This window comes from Acomys russatus, chromosome 10, assembly GCF_903995435.1.
Source record: "Acomys russatus chromosome 10, mAcoRus1.1, whole genome shotgun sequence".
NCBI lineage: Eukaryota > Metazoa > Chordata > Mammalia > Rodentia > Muridae > Acomys > Acomys russatus.
The window spans coordinates 12,046,779-12,064,301 of NC_067146.1; the positions used below are offsets into that span (position 1 = coordinate 12,046,779).

The window sequence follows — 17,523 nt, forward strand, 5'->3', positions numbered from 1 at the left end:
CACACTGCACCACTGTGGCAGGAGACTGTACTTTAAAGGCCCATCTAGCATATATAAACATACAACACGGATGCCCCAGGCACACCACACACACCCCTTCTGGAAAAAACAAGCAAGAAAATGTACCATTATTTGCTACTAAGGAGAGAAGCCAGTAAGTGGGAGTCACAGACAGAAAGAAAACTTGCCTTCTCCATATGTTTTGCTTTTTGAGACAAGGTTCATGTAGCCCAAGATGGCGTCCAACTCAAATGCAGCTATGTAGTGGAGGAAACCTGGCCTTCCTGTCTCTCTTCCCGAGAGATCACAGACATGTACTAAATGTGTGGCTACCATGTGTTCTCTTCTACCATTTGAATTTTACATTTATTTAAAACTTTTACAGTGAGATTTCAGGGTTATTTTTACCCAGCATTACCAACCGTAAAGCATTTCTTCCTCTTTGTCAGTTTTGGTGTTAGCAGCCATGTTTAACTGTTTGCCCTACTTACACATTCGCCTACACTCACACATCACAATAAAATACTGGCTTGCACTCTGCTCCACGATCCCGTGCTCTCTGGGCTCTCTATCTCTAAATGCTTAATCTACAAAACAGCAGCACCATTCCCTATTTTTCCCCAGGTATTTAAAGAGTATGAATCACTGAGAACTAAAAACCTAGTCACAGCCGGGCGTGGTGGCGCACGCCTTTAATCCCAGCACTCGGGAGGCAGAGGCAGGCGGATCCCTGTGAGTTCGAGGCCAGCCTGGGCTACAGAGTGAGTCCAGGATGGCCAAGGCTACACAGAGAGACCCTGTCTCGAAAAACAAAAACAAAAACCTAGTCACGGCTATACCTTAGGAAACAGCAAAGTGCCAACAAGACAGCTCAGCAGGTAAATGAGCTTGCTGTCAAGTCTAATGACCTGAGTTCTAGTCCCAGGACCCACACAGTAGAAAGAGAAAACTGACTCCCAAAAGTTGTCCTCTGACTTCCATATGCATACTGTGGCACACTCATATGCAAGTGAGTGCACAAGCACACAGTAAGTATTCTGATGTTGTGGGAGTGCTGTTTTGATTTGGTTTTGTGTGTTGTTGTTGTTGCTGTTGTTGGTGGTGGTTTTTCAAGACAGGGTTTCTTTGTCGCCCTGCTTGTCCTAGAACTCGCTCTGTAGACCAGGCTGGTCTTGAACTCACAGAGATCTGCCTGCCACTGACTCTCAAGTACTGGGATTAAAGGTATTCACTACCATGCCTGGCAAGTAATTCTGGTTTTAAAAAGATATATTTAAAAATAGAAAAATATAACAAAAAGGCAAGGCAATATTCAAAATGTCAAAACCCTGTGCTGACACATGTCTGATACACTGCTTGATACTTTTAAGAACTCAGTATTATCCATCTGGAGCCAGCAGAGTTATGGAGAATTGAACTACAATAATCATGTCATTGCACATTAATACCTTACATATGCCAATGCATTAATTTAATATTTTTAATTTTTAAAAAAATTTGAGGCAAGGTTTCTCAGTGTAGCAGCCCTGGCTGTCCTGAAACTCACAGAGATCCACCTGCCTCTGCCTCCCAAGTGCTGGGATTAAAGGCATGAGCCACCGCTGCCTGGCCTTTAAAAAAATATTTTAATTTTATGTGTATGGATGTTTTGCCTGAATGTCTGTCTGTGCAGCACCTGCATGTCTGGCCACAGAGGGCATCACATCCCATGGAAGTGGAGTTACAGACGGCTGGTTATAAGTTGCTATATGGTGTTGTGGACTATTTATTAGACTCTTGAGAGCTATTTTATGACTGGACTACCCCCTCCAAATAAAGATATATTAACTTATTTATCACAATAACGGGGCAGGTACATTTAAATTAATTTTCTAGGCTAGTCTGACTACCTCCCAGCTGCATTTCCCAAGTTACTTGCCAATAAGCTCCTGCCTGGGGTGGATCTGCTCCATCAGGCGACATCCTCTTTCTCCATCTTTTCCCTTCTCTCTCTCTCTGCTTCTCCTTGTGGTCCCTCCTGAGACCCCCAGCCTGGGAACTCAAGTTCTGCCAACCTCCATTCTGGCCAGCTACATGCTCCAGCCTTTTTTTGGTTTGGTTTGGTTTGGTTTTTCCAGACAAGGTTTCTCTGTGTAGCCTTGTCTGTCCTAGACTCGCTTTGTAGACCAGGCTGGCCTTGAACTCACAGCGATCCCCTGTCTCTGCCTCCTGAGTGCTGGGATTAAAGGCATGCACCACCATGCCTAGCTTGCCTTTTTTTAAAATTTAACCAATCAGAGCATACTGGGGATCAAAGTTACACATCATAAGGTGTAGGTGAAAATGTGCTCGTCTCAATACCAACCAGATCTTGGGGGCCAGTATTTAACATCTGAATTCACAGAGCCAGATCAACCCCAACAATGTGGATGCTGGGACTGGAACCCTGCAACAGCCTCTTAACCTCTGATCCCTCTCTACGACCTCTAGTTTAAAAAATGTTAATATATTACATTGTGGTACATGTATAGAGGTATAATTGTGTGTGTATATGTTTATACATGTGTATGTGTGTGTATATATATGTATACATACATACATACACACAAACATGGTAGACTTTCTCAACAGTATTGACATAGAAACGTTATGTATACCTAAGGAAAAATCCATAATGCATGATACTAGGATAGGGTACATGGAGAAGGGCCATGTCAGAAAGGTAAGAGAAAGCTCCTATGGAAAAAAAAATACAACTGAGATCGACTAAAACACGAGATAAATAAGAGAATGAAACATATGAGGGCATTCGTTCAGGATAGAAGAGCATGTACAATGGCTTCCTGTGCTGAGAGAAAAAGAGCAGAAAGCAGACAACAAGATGGAGGGTTAAGACAAGGGGAGGAAACAGACATGCCAAGGATCTCTGCCTCTTCTTGCGAGAACAATGAAAGAACAAGGAACCCCGAGTATGTGGCACATGCCTGCATGCCACTGCTCTAGGAGCTAAAGCAGGAGCAGGGACGGTTCAAGGCCCTCTGGACAAAACAGTTAGAAAAGGGCTACAAGCAGAGGTGATGAAAGATCTGTACTTTGAGAGATCAACCATATATGAATGGAAGGTTCTAGCAGAAGGCAGCCAATTACAACTGAAGTTGGCAACGAGCTTAAGGAGACCTGATTTCAGATTCCCATAAGTAGAAAGGTAATGGTGTTACCACCCAGCCAGGCATCGCAGCACAAGCCTTTAATCCCAGCAAACAAGAGGCACGGAGTAGAGGATCTCTGTTGAGTTCGAGGCCAGCCTGGTCTACAAATCGAGTCCAGGACAGTCAAGGCTGCACAGAGAAACCCTGTCTCAAAAAAAAAACAAAAAACAAAAAAAAAACAAAAGGAAATCCCAGAACAGGGCTATCTAGTGAGATTTTCAAAAGATGCTCTCCAACAGTGGAGCACTCCTGAAAGATCATCCGGTTGGGCTGTACTGTTTTGTTTCATAGGGACTAGGCACAAGATAGAAATGAAAAAAGAAGAAAGATTCTTCCAGTAGTGGATGCCTTGGTAAAGAAAGGTGAATGGAGAATAGGACTAGAGGTCAAAAGAGATGAAAAATTAATACGCCAAACCAAAAGAAAAAAGAAAACAAGATAGGCTTCCTAAACATCCTATTCCTCCCTACCACTTAAAACCTTTTGAATTATTTCAAAAGACAGTGAGACGCTTTAATAGGCAATACCTAGAACAAAAGATTAGTATAAAAGAATTTATTATTTATATCAAAGTATATTATTGAGATATCAGAAACCTTCCAATTTTGAGAATGAGGGAAAGATGGAGCACGCCTGTGTGGGAAGAAGAAACTGAGTGCCAGCCTGGAAGAAAGGAAGCAAACGAAGACTGATGACTCCACGTCTTGAATTCTCACAGTTTAAGCACGTTTTATCTTCACCTCTGGACAAACGGCTGTTCTTGTCCTCGTGTGCTGAGGGAATGCAGAAATAGCGCCATACCTCAGGCTCCTATTTGAAATCATGGCTTACGCTGCCCTCGTGTGATAGCAGCGACGAACTGCACCAACATGTTCCAGGACCCTGAGACTGCCCACATGAAGTTCATGGTATAAAAATTAATCCATGACCAAAGACTTAGAGATTGCAGCAGCAGGGGGCAAGCTGGGAATAGTCCTTACCAAGGGATGTGTCCTCTAGGTTAGTAATGCACAAAAATCTAGGGTTTTGTTGTTAACTGGAGATAACAAAAAAGATGTCTTCTTTTTTTTTTTTCTCTTTTCATGTTAAAGACCACATATATAGCAGTTCCAGGATAACCAGTCTGATACTGTCGTTCCAAATTCAACTCATGGTATATTTGACTATTTACAAATGTCTCAATTGTATTCTAACAGAATGCACAAATGGGTTAGTGAACATTTCTGGCACACATCAAAAACCATAACACAAACATTAATAATTGTCTCTTTGAATAAGGAAAATCCCCTTTGTTATCTTCAAATTAATAAACTGATTCCACACTACCTAGATCAACAAGTCACGGTGGTAAACACAACTCAGAAACGATCAGATTCTCAAAACCGATCTAAACAAATATCACTGATACAATCACCTTAACACCAGTCACACATGCAGAAAAACATGGCTGGCGAAGGCCTAACACAGCACTCCTGACAGTTCGCTTCACGGTAAGACAATGATTGGCATTCTGTACAGGATTTAATTCTCTAGCTTCCTTTTTAAAAACTGAAAATTCATTTGTAAGCATATTCTTTTTAAACTGTTTACACACATACATACCAATTTGACTATGGGCTTTTTTTTTTTTTTTTTTTTAATTTTAAGACCAGAACACAAAATTAAAGCAATAGGTATATTTTTGCAATTTTAAGTTTTGATTGATACCGAGGTCAGAGCACCTTTTTGTTTCTTTGTTAATTTTAGTAATCTTCATTTTCTCTTTTTAAAACCTAGACAACCTTATCCATTCTGTCTCTGGACATCCCCAAATATTAATAATTCAGCCGTTTCCCTTCATCTTTTTGGTTTTCTTTCCCATATACTCCCTAGCCATCTCCATCTCTCTCTCTCTCTCTCTCTCTCTCTCTCTCTCTCTCTCTCTCTCTCTCTCTCTCACACACACACACACACACACACACACACACACACACACACACATTCCGTTTCAAAATACCCAACTCTTAACACAGTTGGGTGGCTTTTTTTTTCTCCTTTTAAACAAAATCACTCCTATATTGCTCTGTCTCCCCTCCTTAATTTGGCACTCTTTTTGAAAGAAATTTCCACAGCTAACCAGCAGTTGTCTTTCTTCCACGACATCAAAACTGTGGAAAGGGAAAAAGATTAGGAACCGGGCAAGCGAAACATTTGGGGATGTCAAAGAGACACAGCAGCAGCCTCTCCTCCGAGAGGAAAATACAACTCTCAACACCCGAGCAGTCGACACGGCGAGACTTTTCTTCGGGAGTGCTCCGGTTCCCCTCCTGACCTCAACGCCACCTTCCCGGTGCTCAGCCTCCCTTCCCCGGCTGTGTGTCCGAGGCGCAGCAGAGCCCGGCGGCCGCCGCCGCCTTCTCGCCGGCAGCGGCCCCACCACTCACCTGGCAGGTGCGGCCGTCCCGAGAGCTGCACGAATCGGTTGAGCTGGCCGGTGCCCCGACCCCCGCCGGCCGCACCGGCCCCGCTACCCCCGCTGGCCCCGCCGGCCGCGCCTCCTCCTCCTCCCCGCCGGCGGTTCCGGTCCCAGCCCTGGGCAGCCGACATGGCCCGCTAACGATTGCCGCAGCTCGGTCCCGACAAGCGCCTGCCCTGGCAGCACGAGCGGAGCCTCCTTCCCGGGCTCCTCAAGAGACCGGGGGAAGACAGGGGCCCGGGGAGCGCCGGGCTCGCCAGCAACCAATGGCTGGCCGTCTTGGTGACAGAGAACCAATGGGCAGTCTCTTTATTGGCAGGTTGAGGGAGGCGGGGAGAGACGTGGTAACCATAGCTATAGTTAAAAGAGGTTGGGGGAGAAAAGGCATAAGCAGCTGCTCATAGAGCGTATCGATCCCGCGAAGCTAGCCCGCTTCGCCCAGATTCGGGTCCTCAGACCAGCCAGTCGAAGGCCGAGCAGGGTGGCTACGCCTGAGGAGACTTCCAGACAGGGCCGTTGACCGCGGCATGGTCGATATTCCCGAACTCTGTCCCATAAACACAGCATTCAGGAGTATCATCTGTACACAATGCATGCACTTGGTGTCAGTACATCATCAGTCCGCAGCTGCAGACTGAGATCCGGTCCGCCGACTGCCGGCACACACAAAGGGCTCACCGGGCTTGGGGGCGGAGTCAGAGATGAAATCTAAAACACTCCTGGGTTTCATCATTTGTTTTGTCTCTTACTGGCACTGGCGGGACCCTTCCCCGGTATCAACCAAGTCACGAGTAAACAGCTTTAAACCTGGTTAGCAAATACCGAAAACTGCGCAATCTTAGAAAATCATAGAAACACAAATGAAAATTTCAATGAGAAAACCTTCCAGGTTCAACAAATACATCAGTGAAGAGCTTTAAAGAACACGCGGCTTGTGTGTGCCTTGCCAAGAAAAACATACTCTTCTAGATGACCGACGGCCATGTACACGAAAGACGTATAAATTTTAACAACAGCAAGAGTTAACGTGTGATTTTTTTAAATGTAAATGTGTATATCGGAAATTATCGTTGTTTTAAAACTAAACAGAAAATTTGGCTTTGAAGTTGGGGGGCGCAGTGCAAAGTGGGAAAATGCAGATGCACACTGCTGTTTCCAAATAAGGAAAAAAACCATAAATTTCTCAAGGGAAACAAAACTTTTCAAGGTTCTGGGATCTGAGCTGATGGACTGCTGACCCCCTTGATGTTTCACACGTGAGAATCTCACGTGTTAGAATTGTTTCTTTTTTTTTTTTTAAGGATTGGGGTGGAAAAGGAGAAAGAGCTGGGAAAGAAATTTCATGTCGCCATGAACCTTGGGCTACTGTACCCTCACACCCAGTTTCTGTAGGAAAAGAGGTATTTTACCCATTGTGCATTATAATGCAGTTTACAAAAATGTTTGATATCTGAAAAAAGAGAGAAAGAAAGAAAGAAAGAAAGCTGTGCTGCTAAGGATGTAGGTAGCTCAGTTGCTTAAAGTACTTACTGAGCCCTAGGTGCAGTCCCCCACCACCATATAAAACTAAGCACGCAGATGTGGTAGCACATCCTTTAATCCCAGCACTCCGGAGGCAGAGGCGGGCAGATTTTCCTGAGTTCAAGGCTAGCCTGATCTATAGAGAGAGTCCAGGACAGCCAAGGTTGCACAGAGACCAAACAGTATGATGGTGCCTTCCTGTAATACCAGCCCAGCACTTCCTGGGAAAAGCAGGAAGCTCATCGATTCAAGTGTCGTGGCTGTGTAAGGAGTTTAAAGTCACTCTGTGATGTGTGAGAATCCTCCAACCACGCACCAAACAACAAAGTCTGCGCTTCTAAACTATGAAAAACAAAGTTAATGAGTGTTAATATTTCTAAAGAATTGTACCAGCACAGCTGGACAGATGCTCTGGCAGCTAAGAGCACGGGTTGCTCTTCCAGAAGGCCTGCATTTGATTCCCGGTGTCCACATGGCCATTTACATCCACCTGTGACTCCAGGCCCAGAGAGTCTAATGACCTCTTCTGGCCGGCCTCCATGGCACCAAGCGCACATAAGGTACACAGACATATAGACACACAAAGCACTCATACACTCCTTGCTTTTCCTTTTGGTTTTTGTTTTGTTTTTCTTTTTGCTTTGTTTTGTTTTCTTTCTTTGGCTTTTTGAGACAGGCTTCATCTGTGTAGCCTTGGCTGTCCTGGACTCACTTTGTAGGCCAGGCTGGCTTCAAACTCACAGAGATCCGCCTACCTCTGTCTCCCAGAGTGCTGGGATGATGTGTGTCATCGTGAAAATCTTTCTTTATAGGAGTAGTCTATATAAACAAGGTATGGTAGAATACCACCATTTTTGTCATCCCTAATGAACTAAGAAATCTTCCCTCTTGAGTGCCTGCCACAACTAGCATCACGTGGCCGTATGTACCTCCAGAACATAACATGGTTGTGCAGTAGGCTCAAGGGGAGAAAAGAAAAAGAGTGAGGGCTGATGAAACGGCTCAGTGGGTAAAGGCAGAGAGAACGCAGGAGCTGAAAGATGGGATGGAGTTCTGGGAAACGCTGTCCGCTGCACTTGAAACAGGTACCTGCTGTGGTTGCCTGCACAAGATGAAGCTGATCAGCATTCTAGCACAGGTGTGTGTGGAGGGAGGCGGGTGCTGAGGGAGGCTCTACTTCTAGCTGAGAAACTATGGACAACTGATGGTTACTGGATGTGGGTCATTTTTTTTTCAAGGGTGTGGCTACTGGTAGTTGCCCAGTCACACACTGGACTCAGTAACTTTTTTTTAAGAGCTATGGTTCAGCTATTAAGAGTGTTTACTGCGCCAGGCGGTGGTGGCACACACCTTTAATGCCAGTACTTAGGAGGCAGAAGCAGGTGGATTGCTGTGAATTCAAGGTCAGCCTGGTCTACAAAGGGAGTTCAGGACAGCCAAGGATAACACAGAAAGACCCTGTCTCCAAAACAACACAAAACAAACAAAAAAACAAAAAAACCAGAGTGCTTATTGCATCCAGGCATGGTAGTGCATGCCTACAATCCCAGCACTCAGGAGGCAGAGGCAGGTGGATCTCTGTGAGTTCAAGGCCAACCTGGTCTACAAAGCGAGTACAGGACAATCAAGGCTATATAGAGAAAGCCTGTCTCGAAAAACCAAAATTACCCTGAAGGAGAGATAAACCTGTTTTTACGATCCCCAAGTGTGGGATGGGAACGGTCTCATGAGAGAACAGGTGATGCTAATCCACTAGAAGACCAACCACCCAGTGCAGGAGCTTGATTGTTGCCAACTGAAAAGATTCCGTGAACAGACTCTGGGAGGAGATATATAAATGAGCCCAGAACTGGAGGCGGGGCTTTTTGGAGACTTGGGATAGTTTGGCTGTTATCGCTGCACTTGGAGAGGCTCCTAGAGAGAACTGCTCGAGGGAAGGCTTCAGGGCTCTGGCTCCTGCTGCAGTTCCTGGTTCTGGTTACTCCAGGTTCCAATAGAAGAAATCCTGCTGATCACTCCAGGAGAATCGTTCCTCAGAACTGATATCCTTACGGTTTTTTGTTGTTGTTTTCCTTAATCTTCTTTTCCTACTGTTTTGGTTAGTCGGGTTATAAGTGATGTACGCTCAGTTAATAAGTTTATAATAAAATATACTGGTTAAGAAAATTGAGTCGCCGGGCATGGTGACACACGCCTTTAATCCCAGCACTCAGGAGGCAGAGGCAGGCAGATCGCTGTGAGTTCGAGGCCAGCCTGGTCTACAGAGCGAGTCTAGGTTGGCCAAGGCTACACAGAGAAACCCTGTCTCAAAAAAACAAAAAATAAACACCCCCCCCAAAAAAGAAAGAAAATTGAGTCTACAATATCCAAAACCCAAAACCCTCTTTATTGCTATTCTAGAGGACCCACGTCAGACAGTTCACAACTGCCTATAGTTCAGTTCCTATACACACACAGCACACATAACTTCCTGCAGGCATATACACAAATAAAGATAAATAAGCAAAAAAATCGCTGTACTAGTGGTGGCACACACCTTTAATCCCAGCTCTCAGGAAGCAGAGGCAGGAGGATTGCTGTGAGTTCAAGGCCAGCTTGGTCTATAGAGTGAGTCCAGGACAGCCAGGGCTACACAGAAAAACCCTGGCTCAAAAAAAAAAAAAACAAAGTTCCTGGACATGATGAGACACACCATTAATTCTGGCCACTCAAGAGATAGAGGCAGATAGATCTGTATGCATTGGAGCCTAGTCTAGTCTACATATGTTCCAAGCTAGTCTGAGCTACACAGTGAGATGCTGTCCAAAGGGAGGTGGGGAAGGGCTGGGGAGGGTGGGGGAGGGCAGACTTAGCAGTGAAGAGGAACTGTAGTCCATCCATAACACCCACATGGTGGCTCACAGCCATCTGTAAGACCAGTTCAAGGAAACCCAACATCCTCTTCTAGCCTCTGTGGCCAGCAGACAGATATAAACATGGTACCATCATGCATGCAAACACTAACACATATACATAAAAAAAATTGAGAGGAGTTCAAGATAGGGTTTCTCTGTGTAGCCATGGATGTCCTGGAACTCACTCTGTAGACCAGACTGGTCTCAGAAATCCACCTGCCTCTGCCTCCTGAACCTGGGGACTAAAGGCATACCACACCACTGCACAGCTAAACAAAACAAAATCAAACAAACAAACAAAAACCTCAATTTTTAATAAAGAAAATTGTGTAAGCAGGCATGGTGGCACACGCCTTTAATCCCAGCACTCGGGAGGCAGAGGCAGGAGGATTTCTGTGAAGATACTTATAGATAAAACCCTATGACAGCGCTGGGAAATTGGCTCAGTGGTTAAGATTGATGGATGGGAATGTGGTAGGACAGGGTGGAAGATACTGGAAAAAGGTGATAATTCAGATTAGGATTGCTAAAAATAGATGCTTACTGTAACTGGGTAATGGATTCTCAGAGTTCATTGTATGATTTTTACTCTAGTAGTTTTGTTGTTTTGGGTTTTTGTTGTTGTTGGGTTTTTTTTTTAAATGGTTTTTCAATACAGGATTTCTCTGTGCAGTTCTGACTGTCCTGGAACTTGCCCTATAGACCAGGCTGGCTGTGAACTCACAGAGATCCACTTGCCTCTGCCTCCCAAATTCTAGAATTACAGGCATACACCACCACACCCAGCATTAGTCCAGTTTTTAAAAAGTAGATTTGAAACTCTGCAGGTTTGTGCATGCCTTTATTTATTTATTTATTTATTTATTTATTTTAAATTTAAAGATTTATTAGCCGGGCAGGGTGGCACACGCCTTTAATACCAGCACTTGGGAGGCAGAGGCAGGTGGATCGCTGTGAGTTCAAGGCCAGCCTGGTCTACAAAGTGAGTCCAGGTTGGCCAAGGCTACACAGAGAAACCCTGTCTCGAAAAACCAGAAAAAAAAAAAAAAATTTATTTACAGTGCTCTGCTTGCATGTACACCACAGGCCAGAAGAGGGCACCAGACCTCATTATAGATGGATGTGAGCCACCGTGTGGTCGCTGGGAATTGAACTCATGACCTTTGGAAGAGCAGTCAGTGCTCATAACCTCTGAGCCATCTCTCCAGCCCTCTGTGCATGCCTTTAATCCCAGCACTCAGGAGGCAAAAGCAGGCAGATCTCTGCCTGGTCTACAAAGCAAGTTCCAGGACAGCTAGGACTGTTAAACAGAGGAACTCTGTCTTGAAACACCAAAAAATGTAGTTTGATTTTTTAAAAAAGATTTATTTATTTATCATATATACACAGTGCTTTGCCTGTATGTACACCAGAAGAGGACACCAGATCTCATTATAGATGGTTGTGAGCTATGAGGTGGTTGCTGGGAATTGAACTCAGGACCTTTGGAAGAGCAGCCAGTGCTCTTAGGCCTGTAGATTTGATCTTTTACTCCCTCATAGCATAGAAGCTTTTTATGAATAGTTCTTGAGGGAACAATTCTAAATTATGCTAGTGCAGACTATGAACTTTAGCAGATAACGATGTGTCAGCGCTGGTTCATTGACTCTAACAAATGAGCCTCACACTGGCAGGTGCAGAGCATTGATGGATGCAGAGAAGGGACAGGACAGCTATGAACTCTCTGTACTTTCTATTTAATCCACTAGGAGCTGAAAATCATTCTGAAAAAAAGCCATTCAATTAAAAGTGGAATTTTTGGGAAACTGCCCAGGAACTAGGAAGAACTAGAAAAGTCTTCCCTGTAGATAGTTAAATAGACAGCCTAGCACAGAGCTTTTTGTTTAAGAGAGTGTGGGTGTGTGTCTCCTGTAGCTCAGGCTTGGCTGCCCAGTGTGGCAGAGGATAGTCTTGAACTACTTCTTCCTCTTTTTGTTTGTTTGTTTTTTGCTTTTTGTTTAGTTTTGTTTTCAAGACAGGGTTTCTCTGTGTAGTCCTGGCTGTCCTGGGCTCTCTTTGTAGACCAGGCAGGCCTTGAACTCACAGCGATCCACCAGCCTCTGCCTCCTGAGTGCTGGGATTAAAGGCGTGCGCCACCATGCCCGGCAATCTTGAACTGCTTATCCTCCTGCCTCCACTTCCCGAGTGCCACTGTGCCCAACCGCTATAGTGTGCGCTAGGCAAGCACTCCCCAACCTGATCTACATCCCTCCCTCAGAGAGCCTTTAAAATTCCCCTTTCATGCTCAGTCAGGGATTTGGTCACTCTTAGGGCACAAAAGGATTGTGCTGAGCAAAACTTTAGATTTCCAGACACTCATAACTTGACGTGTATCTAAGAAATCGATCTAGAATTTGTTTGCCTATTTTATTGTAATTTTAATTTTTTAAAAAATGTATGTATGAGCCGGGCAAGGTGGCGCACACCTTTAATCCCAGCACTCGGGAGACAGAGGCAGGTGGATCACTGTGAGTTCGAGGCCAGCCTGGTCTACAAAGTGAGTCCAGGATGGCCAAGGCTACACAGAGAAACCCTGTCTCGAAAAACCAAAAAAAAAAAAAATGTATGTATGTATGAGCATTTTGCCTGAATATTTGCACCATGTGCATGCAGTGTCCATGGAGGTAAGCAGAGGGCAACAGCTTTTCTTAGAACTGGAGTCACAGGTGGCTATGAGGCTCCATGTAGGTTCTGGGAACCAAACTCCGCCTTCTGTAAGAGTTGCAACTGCTCTTAACCACTGAGCCATGTCTCCAGACACCACATGCCCCACTCCACCCCACACATTCCCCACCCCCATCACAGACATAAGGATAAGTCGCAGAGGCTTTGCTTGACAAAGTTCCAGAGATCTCCAGCTGATCACCACTGCCCCCAAACATTATGTATGGCCCAGGTGTAATGTTGCTTAGAAACCTGCTATTTCTCCTAAACCTGTTTTTTTTTTTTTTCCCCCTATTTCTCAGCCCTAAGGAAAATCATACAGAGAGTTTTGAAAGAGGGCACCTGGCCAAAGGTTTGAGACAATGATTGTTTTTTGCTCTGACTGTGAGCACCCAAGTGGAAACTGCATGAAAGAAAGCTAAGACCTTGACATAACAGTACCTGGCTAGATATCGTTACCTGTAGAAACTGCTTCCAGAGCAATAGAAGGTGGGCTTGGAACGTCATGCTTTACAGATATTTTACAATAGATGACCCCTTGGTAGTTAGCCTAGGCTTAGATAGCACACCTGTTAGTTTGGGACTGGAAGTAAGTCAATTTTTTTCTTTATTAGAGAACATTTAGCTCAAGTTATGTTGCTATGACAATCTTGTAAACACAAAGGCTTTAGCCCTGGGAAAACTTATGATTAAACTTTCCTCAGTATTGTTTAAGAAGTAACAAGCAGGTTATGCTGACTGTTGTTTGGAAATTAATTGATTTTTTTGTTGTATGCTTTGTTGTAGGTTACAGAACTTTTTGCAGTTCCTTATTACTCAGTTGATTTTTGATTTCCCTAGTGATTGTAAAAGAAAAAAATCATAATATAATCTGTAATGAAAAAAAATTGAACTTAATTTCAATAAAATACTGGGGTTGGGCCAAGAAGAAAAGGGCAAGTGAGTAATAGACATGAGAGAGTAAGCTAGAGTGAGATGTGGAACAGCAAGCAAGAAGAGAGACAGAAAGATGGGTGACAAGGGGCAAGGAATCAGACAGACAGTAAGCAAGACAGAGATGGAGACAGATAGAGAGCCAGAAGAAAAGTTCTCCTGGGTTTTAAGTAAGCAAGACAGAAATGGAGACAGATAGAGAGCCAGAAGAAAAGTTCTCCTGGGTTTTAAGACCTTCAACATGTACCTCATATATCTGAATTTTTTTCCTCCATTCCTCAACCTCTCCTCAGCAACTGGTTCCTCTAGCTAGTTGTTCAACCAACAGTTGGTTTCCCTTAACCAGCCGTTCACTACCTGCTCAATTCTCCCTACCTCGGATCCACCTCTCTTCTCTCCTCTTCTCCCGTTCCTGGAGCCGGTCTTGGGGCATGGCACCGCCCCCCTACCACCACCATTTTGTTTTATTTTGACCCAGGGTCTGACTGTTCAACACAGGCTGGCCTTGAACTCACAGCAATAGTCCTACCTCTGAGCCTCCCAGAGCACTAGGATTAGCAGGTATGCACTGTGGCTGACTGGATCTGGAATTGTGCCCAAGCTAAGGACCTGAGTCCAATCCCCAGAATCTACGTGGCAGAGAGATATGACTCCCATGCTGTCCTCTGACCTTCACACAAGTACTGAGGCATCCATGTGCCCACAATCATACATTATTTACATGTATGAAAAAAGTAAATGTAAAAAAGCTTTGTAGTCATGATGGTACACTCTATTAGGATATGCTAAAGAGGGCTGGAGAGACGGCTCAGTGGTTAAGAGCACTGTCTGTTCTTCCAAAGGACCCGGGTTCAATTCCCAGCAACCACATGACAGCTCACAACTGTCCGTAATTCAAGTTCCAAGGGATCTGACACCCTCACACCAATGTTCATGAAATAAAATTAAAAAAAAAAAAAAAAAAGGATATGCTAAAGAGGCAGAGGCAGGACTCGCCTTGAGTTCTAGGCCCACCAGAGTTACAGTGAGACCCTGTCCCAAACAAATTCAACAACAAAAACCATACACTTCCAGGGCCAGAGAGCTGGCTCAGCAGTTAAGAGTACTGACTGTTCTTCCAGAGGTCATGAGTTCAATTCCCAGCAACCACATGGTGGCTCACAACCATCTATTAATGTGATCTAATGCCCTCCTCTGGCCTGCAGGTATACATGCAGAACACGATACACATAATAATAAATAAATAAATCTTAAAAAGAAAAAGAAAGAAAGAAAGGAAAAGAAGGAAGGAAAGTAGTGTCCAGATATGGTAACATGTCTTTTTTTTTTAAGATTTATTTATTTATTATTATGTATACAGTGCTCTGCCTGCATGTACATCTGCACGCAGAGGAGGACATCACATTATAGATGGGTGTGAGCCACCGTGTGGTTGCTGGGGATTGAACTCATGACCTCTGGAAGAGTACCCAGTGCTCTTAGCCGCTGAGCCATCTCTCCAGCCCCGACATGTCTTTTTTAAAAATCATTTTCTTAGTTTTATGTATGTGAGTGTTTTGCCTGTATGTGTGTTATGTCCCCCACACGCATGCCTAGTGCGTGTGGAAGTCAGAAGATGCAAGATCTTCTGGAACCTGAGTTACAGATGGTTGTGAGCCACCAAGTGAATGCTAGGAGTGGAACCCAGGTCCTCTTTAAGAGCAACAAGTATGAGGCTGGAGACATGGCTCAGAGGTCAAGAGTTCCAAAGGTCCTGAGTTCAATTCCTAGCAACCACACGATGGCTCACAACCATCTATGAGATCTGATGCCCTTCTGGCCTGCAGGTATACATGCAGGCACCACACTCTATACATAATAAATAACTTAAAAAAAAGAGTAACAAGTACTGTTACCCCCTGAGCCATCTCTCCATCCTGTCCTGGAGCAAGTCTTTAATTACAGCTCTTGGGAGGCAGAGGGGGAGGCAGATGTAAGTAGATCTCTGAGTTCAAAGCCAGCTTGGTCTACATATAAGTTTCAGCCCAGCTAAGGTGATGAGTGAGACCCTGTGTGAAACAACAACTACAAAGGGCTGGAGGGATGGCTCCGTGGTTAGGAACATGGGCTGTTCTTGCAGAGGACCCAGGTTTGACTCCTAACACCCACCTGGCAGTGAAGGACTGCCAGTCACAGAGAATGTGACACCCTCCAGGTCCAGGTCCAAACTTCCTCACCCACACACACACGGGCGTGCACATGCACCATATCAGTCATGTGGATTCTAGGCCTTGAACTCAAGGCTTGGTTGCTCTTACCCACAGAGACATTTCCCTAGTCTCACTGAGCTCCAGGTGCAGAGAAAGACCTTACCTCACACAAATAAGGTAGAAAGTGACTGAGGAGGACAGCTGACACCAAACTCTGGCCTACACACCTAGCCACAGGCACATGAGTGCATACACATACATACAACAAAATGTACACACATGTACACCACACACAGAAAATAAAAAAAAATAGTAGTAATAGCTATGCAGCAAAAGAAAAGACGAACGGGGCTGAAGAGACTCCTCAGAGGTAAACAGCACTGGCTCTCTTGCAGAGGACCTGGGTTTGGTTCTCAGAATCCACACTTACATGAATTTGGCAGGACATTGATAAACATAAAATAAATAAATCTTTTTTATTTTTATTTTATTTACTTTTTTTTTTTTTTTTTTTTTTTGGTTTTTCGAGACAGGGTTTCTCTGTGTAGCCTTGGCCATCCTGGACTCACTTTGTAGACCAGGCTGGCCTCGAACTCACAGCAATCCGCCTGCCTCTGCCTCCCGATAAATCTTTTTTAAAAAGATTTATTCATTTATTATAATGGATACAGTGCTCTGCTTGCATGTACTCCTGCAAGCCAGAAGAGGGCACCATATCACATTACAGATCGTTATGAGCCACCCTGTGGTTGCTGGGAATTGAACTCAGGACCTTTGGAAGAGCAGGCCATGCTCTTAACCACTGAGCCATCTCTCCAGACCCCTCAAATAAATCTTAAAAAAAAAAAAAAAAGCCTAGCCAGGCAGGGAGGCAGAGTCAGGTGGATCGCTGTGAGTTCGAGACCAGCCTGGTCTACAAATTGAGTCCAGGACAGTCTAGGCTACACAGAGAAACCCTGTCTTGAGGAGAAAAATAAAATAAAAGACGGGTTCAGGCATCTCAGGAGAGTCATGCTGAGGTGTCATGTGATTCTGTGGCTTCTTAGTTACCTTGCTCCAAGCCTGTAGTTGAAACAAGGTTTAAAGATTAAACAGGGCCATTGAGATGGCTCAGAAAGTGAACGTGCTCGCTGCGCATGCCTGGCCATTTCATTTTGATCTCGGGAACCCTTAAAAGATGGAAGGAGAGAGCTGACTCCACAAGTCATCAGAGGATCTACATACATACGGTGGCACATATGCTCATGCATACATAGCACAGACACACAGGTAATAACAAAAATGTGAGTGAGTCGCGATGGTGCATGCCTTCTAGTCCAGCCATTAGGAGGCACAGGCAGGTAGCTCTCCATGACTTGGAGGCCAACCTGGTCTATAAAGTGAATTCTACAACAGTCATGGCTACATAGTGATAGCCTGTCTGGAAAAAAATCAAAAAGTTAGAAAGGAAGGAAGGAAGGAAGGGAGGGAGTGAGTGAGTGAGTGAGTGAGTGAGTGAGTGAGTGAGTAAAAAGTAAAGATTAAGTAAAATATAAGAATTAAAGATTTGAGCTGGGCGTGGTGGTGCACGCCTGTAATCCCAGCACTTGGGAGGCAGAGGCAGGCGGATCGCTGTGAGTTCGAGGCCAGCCTGGTCTACA

At 44.6% G+C, this 17,523-nt stretch overlaps 1 protein-coding gene across 2 annotated transcripts in view; it reads right to left on the reverse strand.

Moving 5' to 3' along the window:
* Positions 1-5,904, reverse strand: part of Klhdc10 (kelch domain containing 10) — a 49,414-nt gene extending 43,510 nt beyond the window's left edge. Inside the window, exon 1 of one of the 2 annotated variants that reach the window (XM_051151784.1) lies at positions 5,612-5,904. In XM_051151784.1, the coding sequence (XP_051007741.1) occupies positions 5,612-5,774 (163 nt within the window). In that variant the 5' untranslated portion in view covers positions 5,775-5,904. The remainder of the gene's footprint in view (positions 1-5,611) is intronic. The other variant, XM_051151785.1, reaches the window with a different exon arrangement.
* Between the last annotated feature and the right edge of the window lie 11,619 nt (positions 5,905-17,523).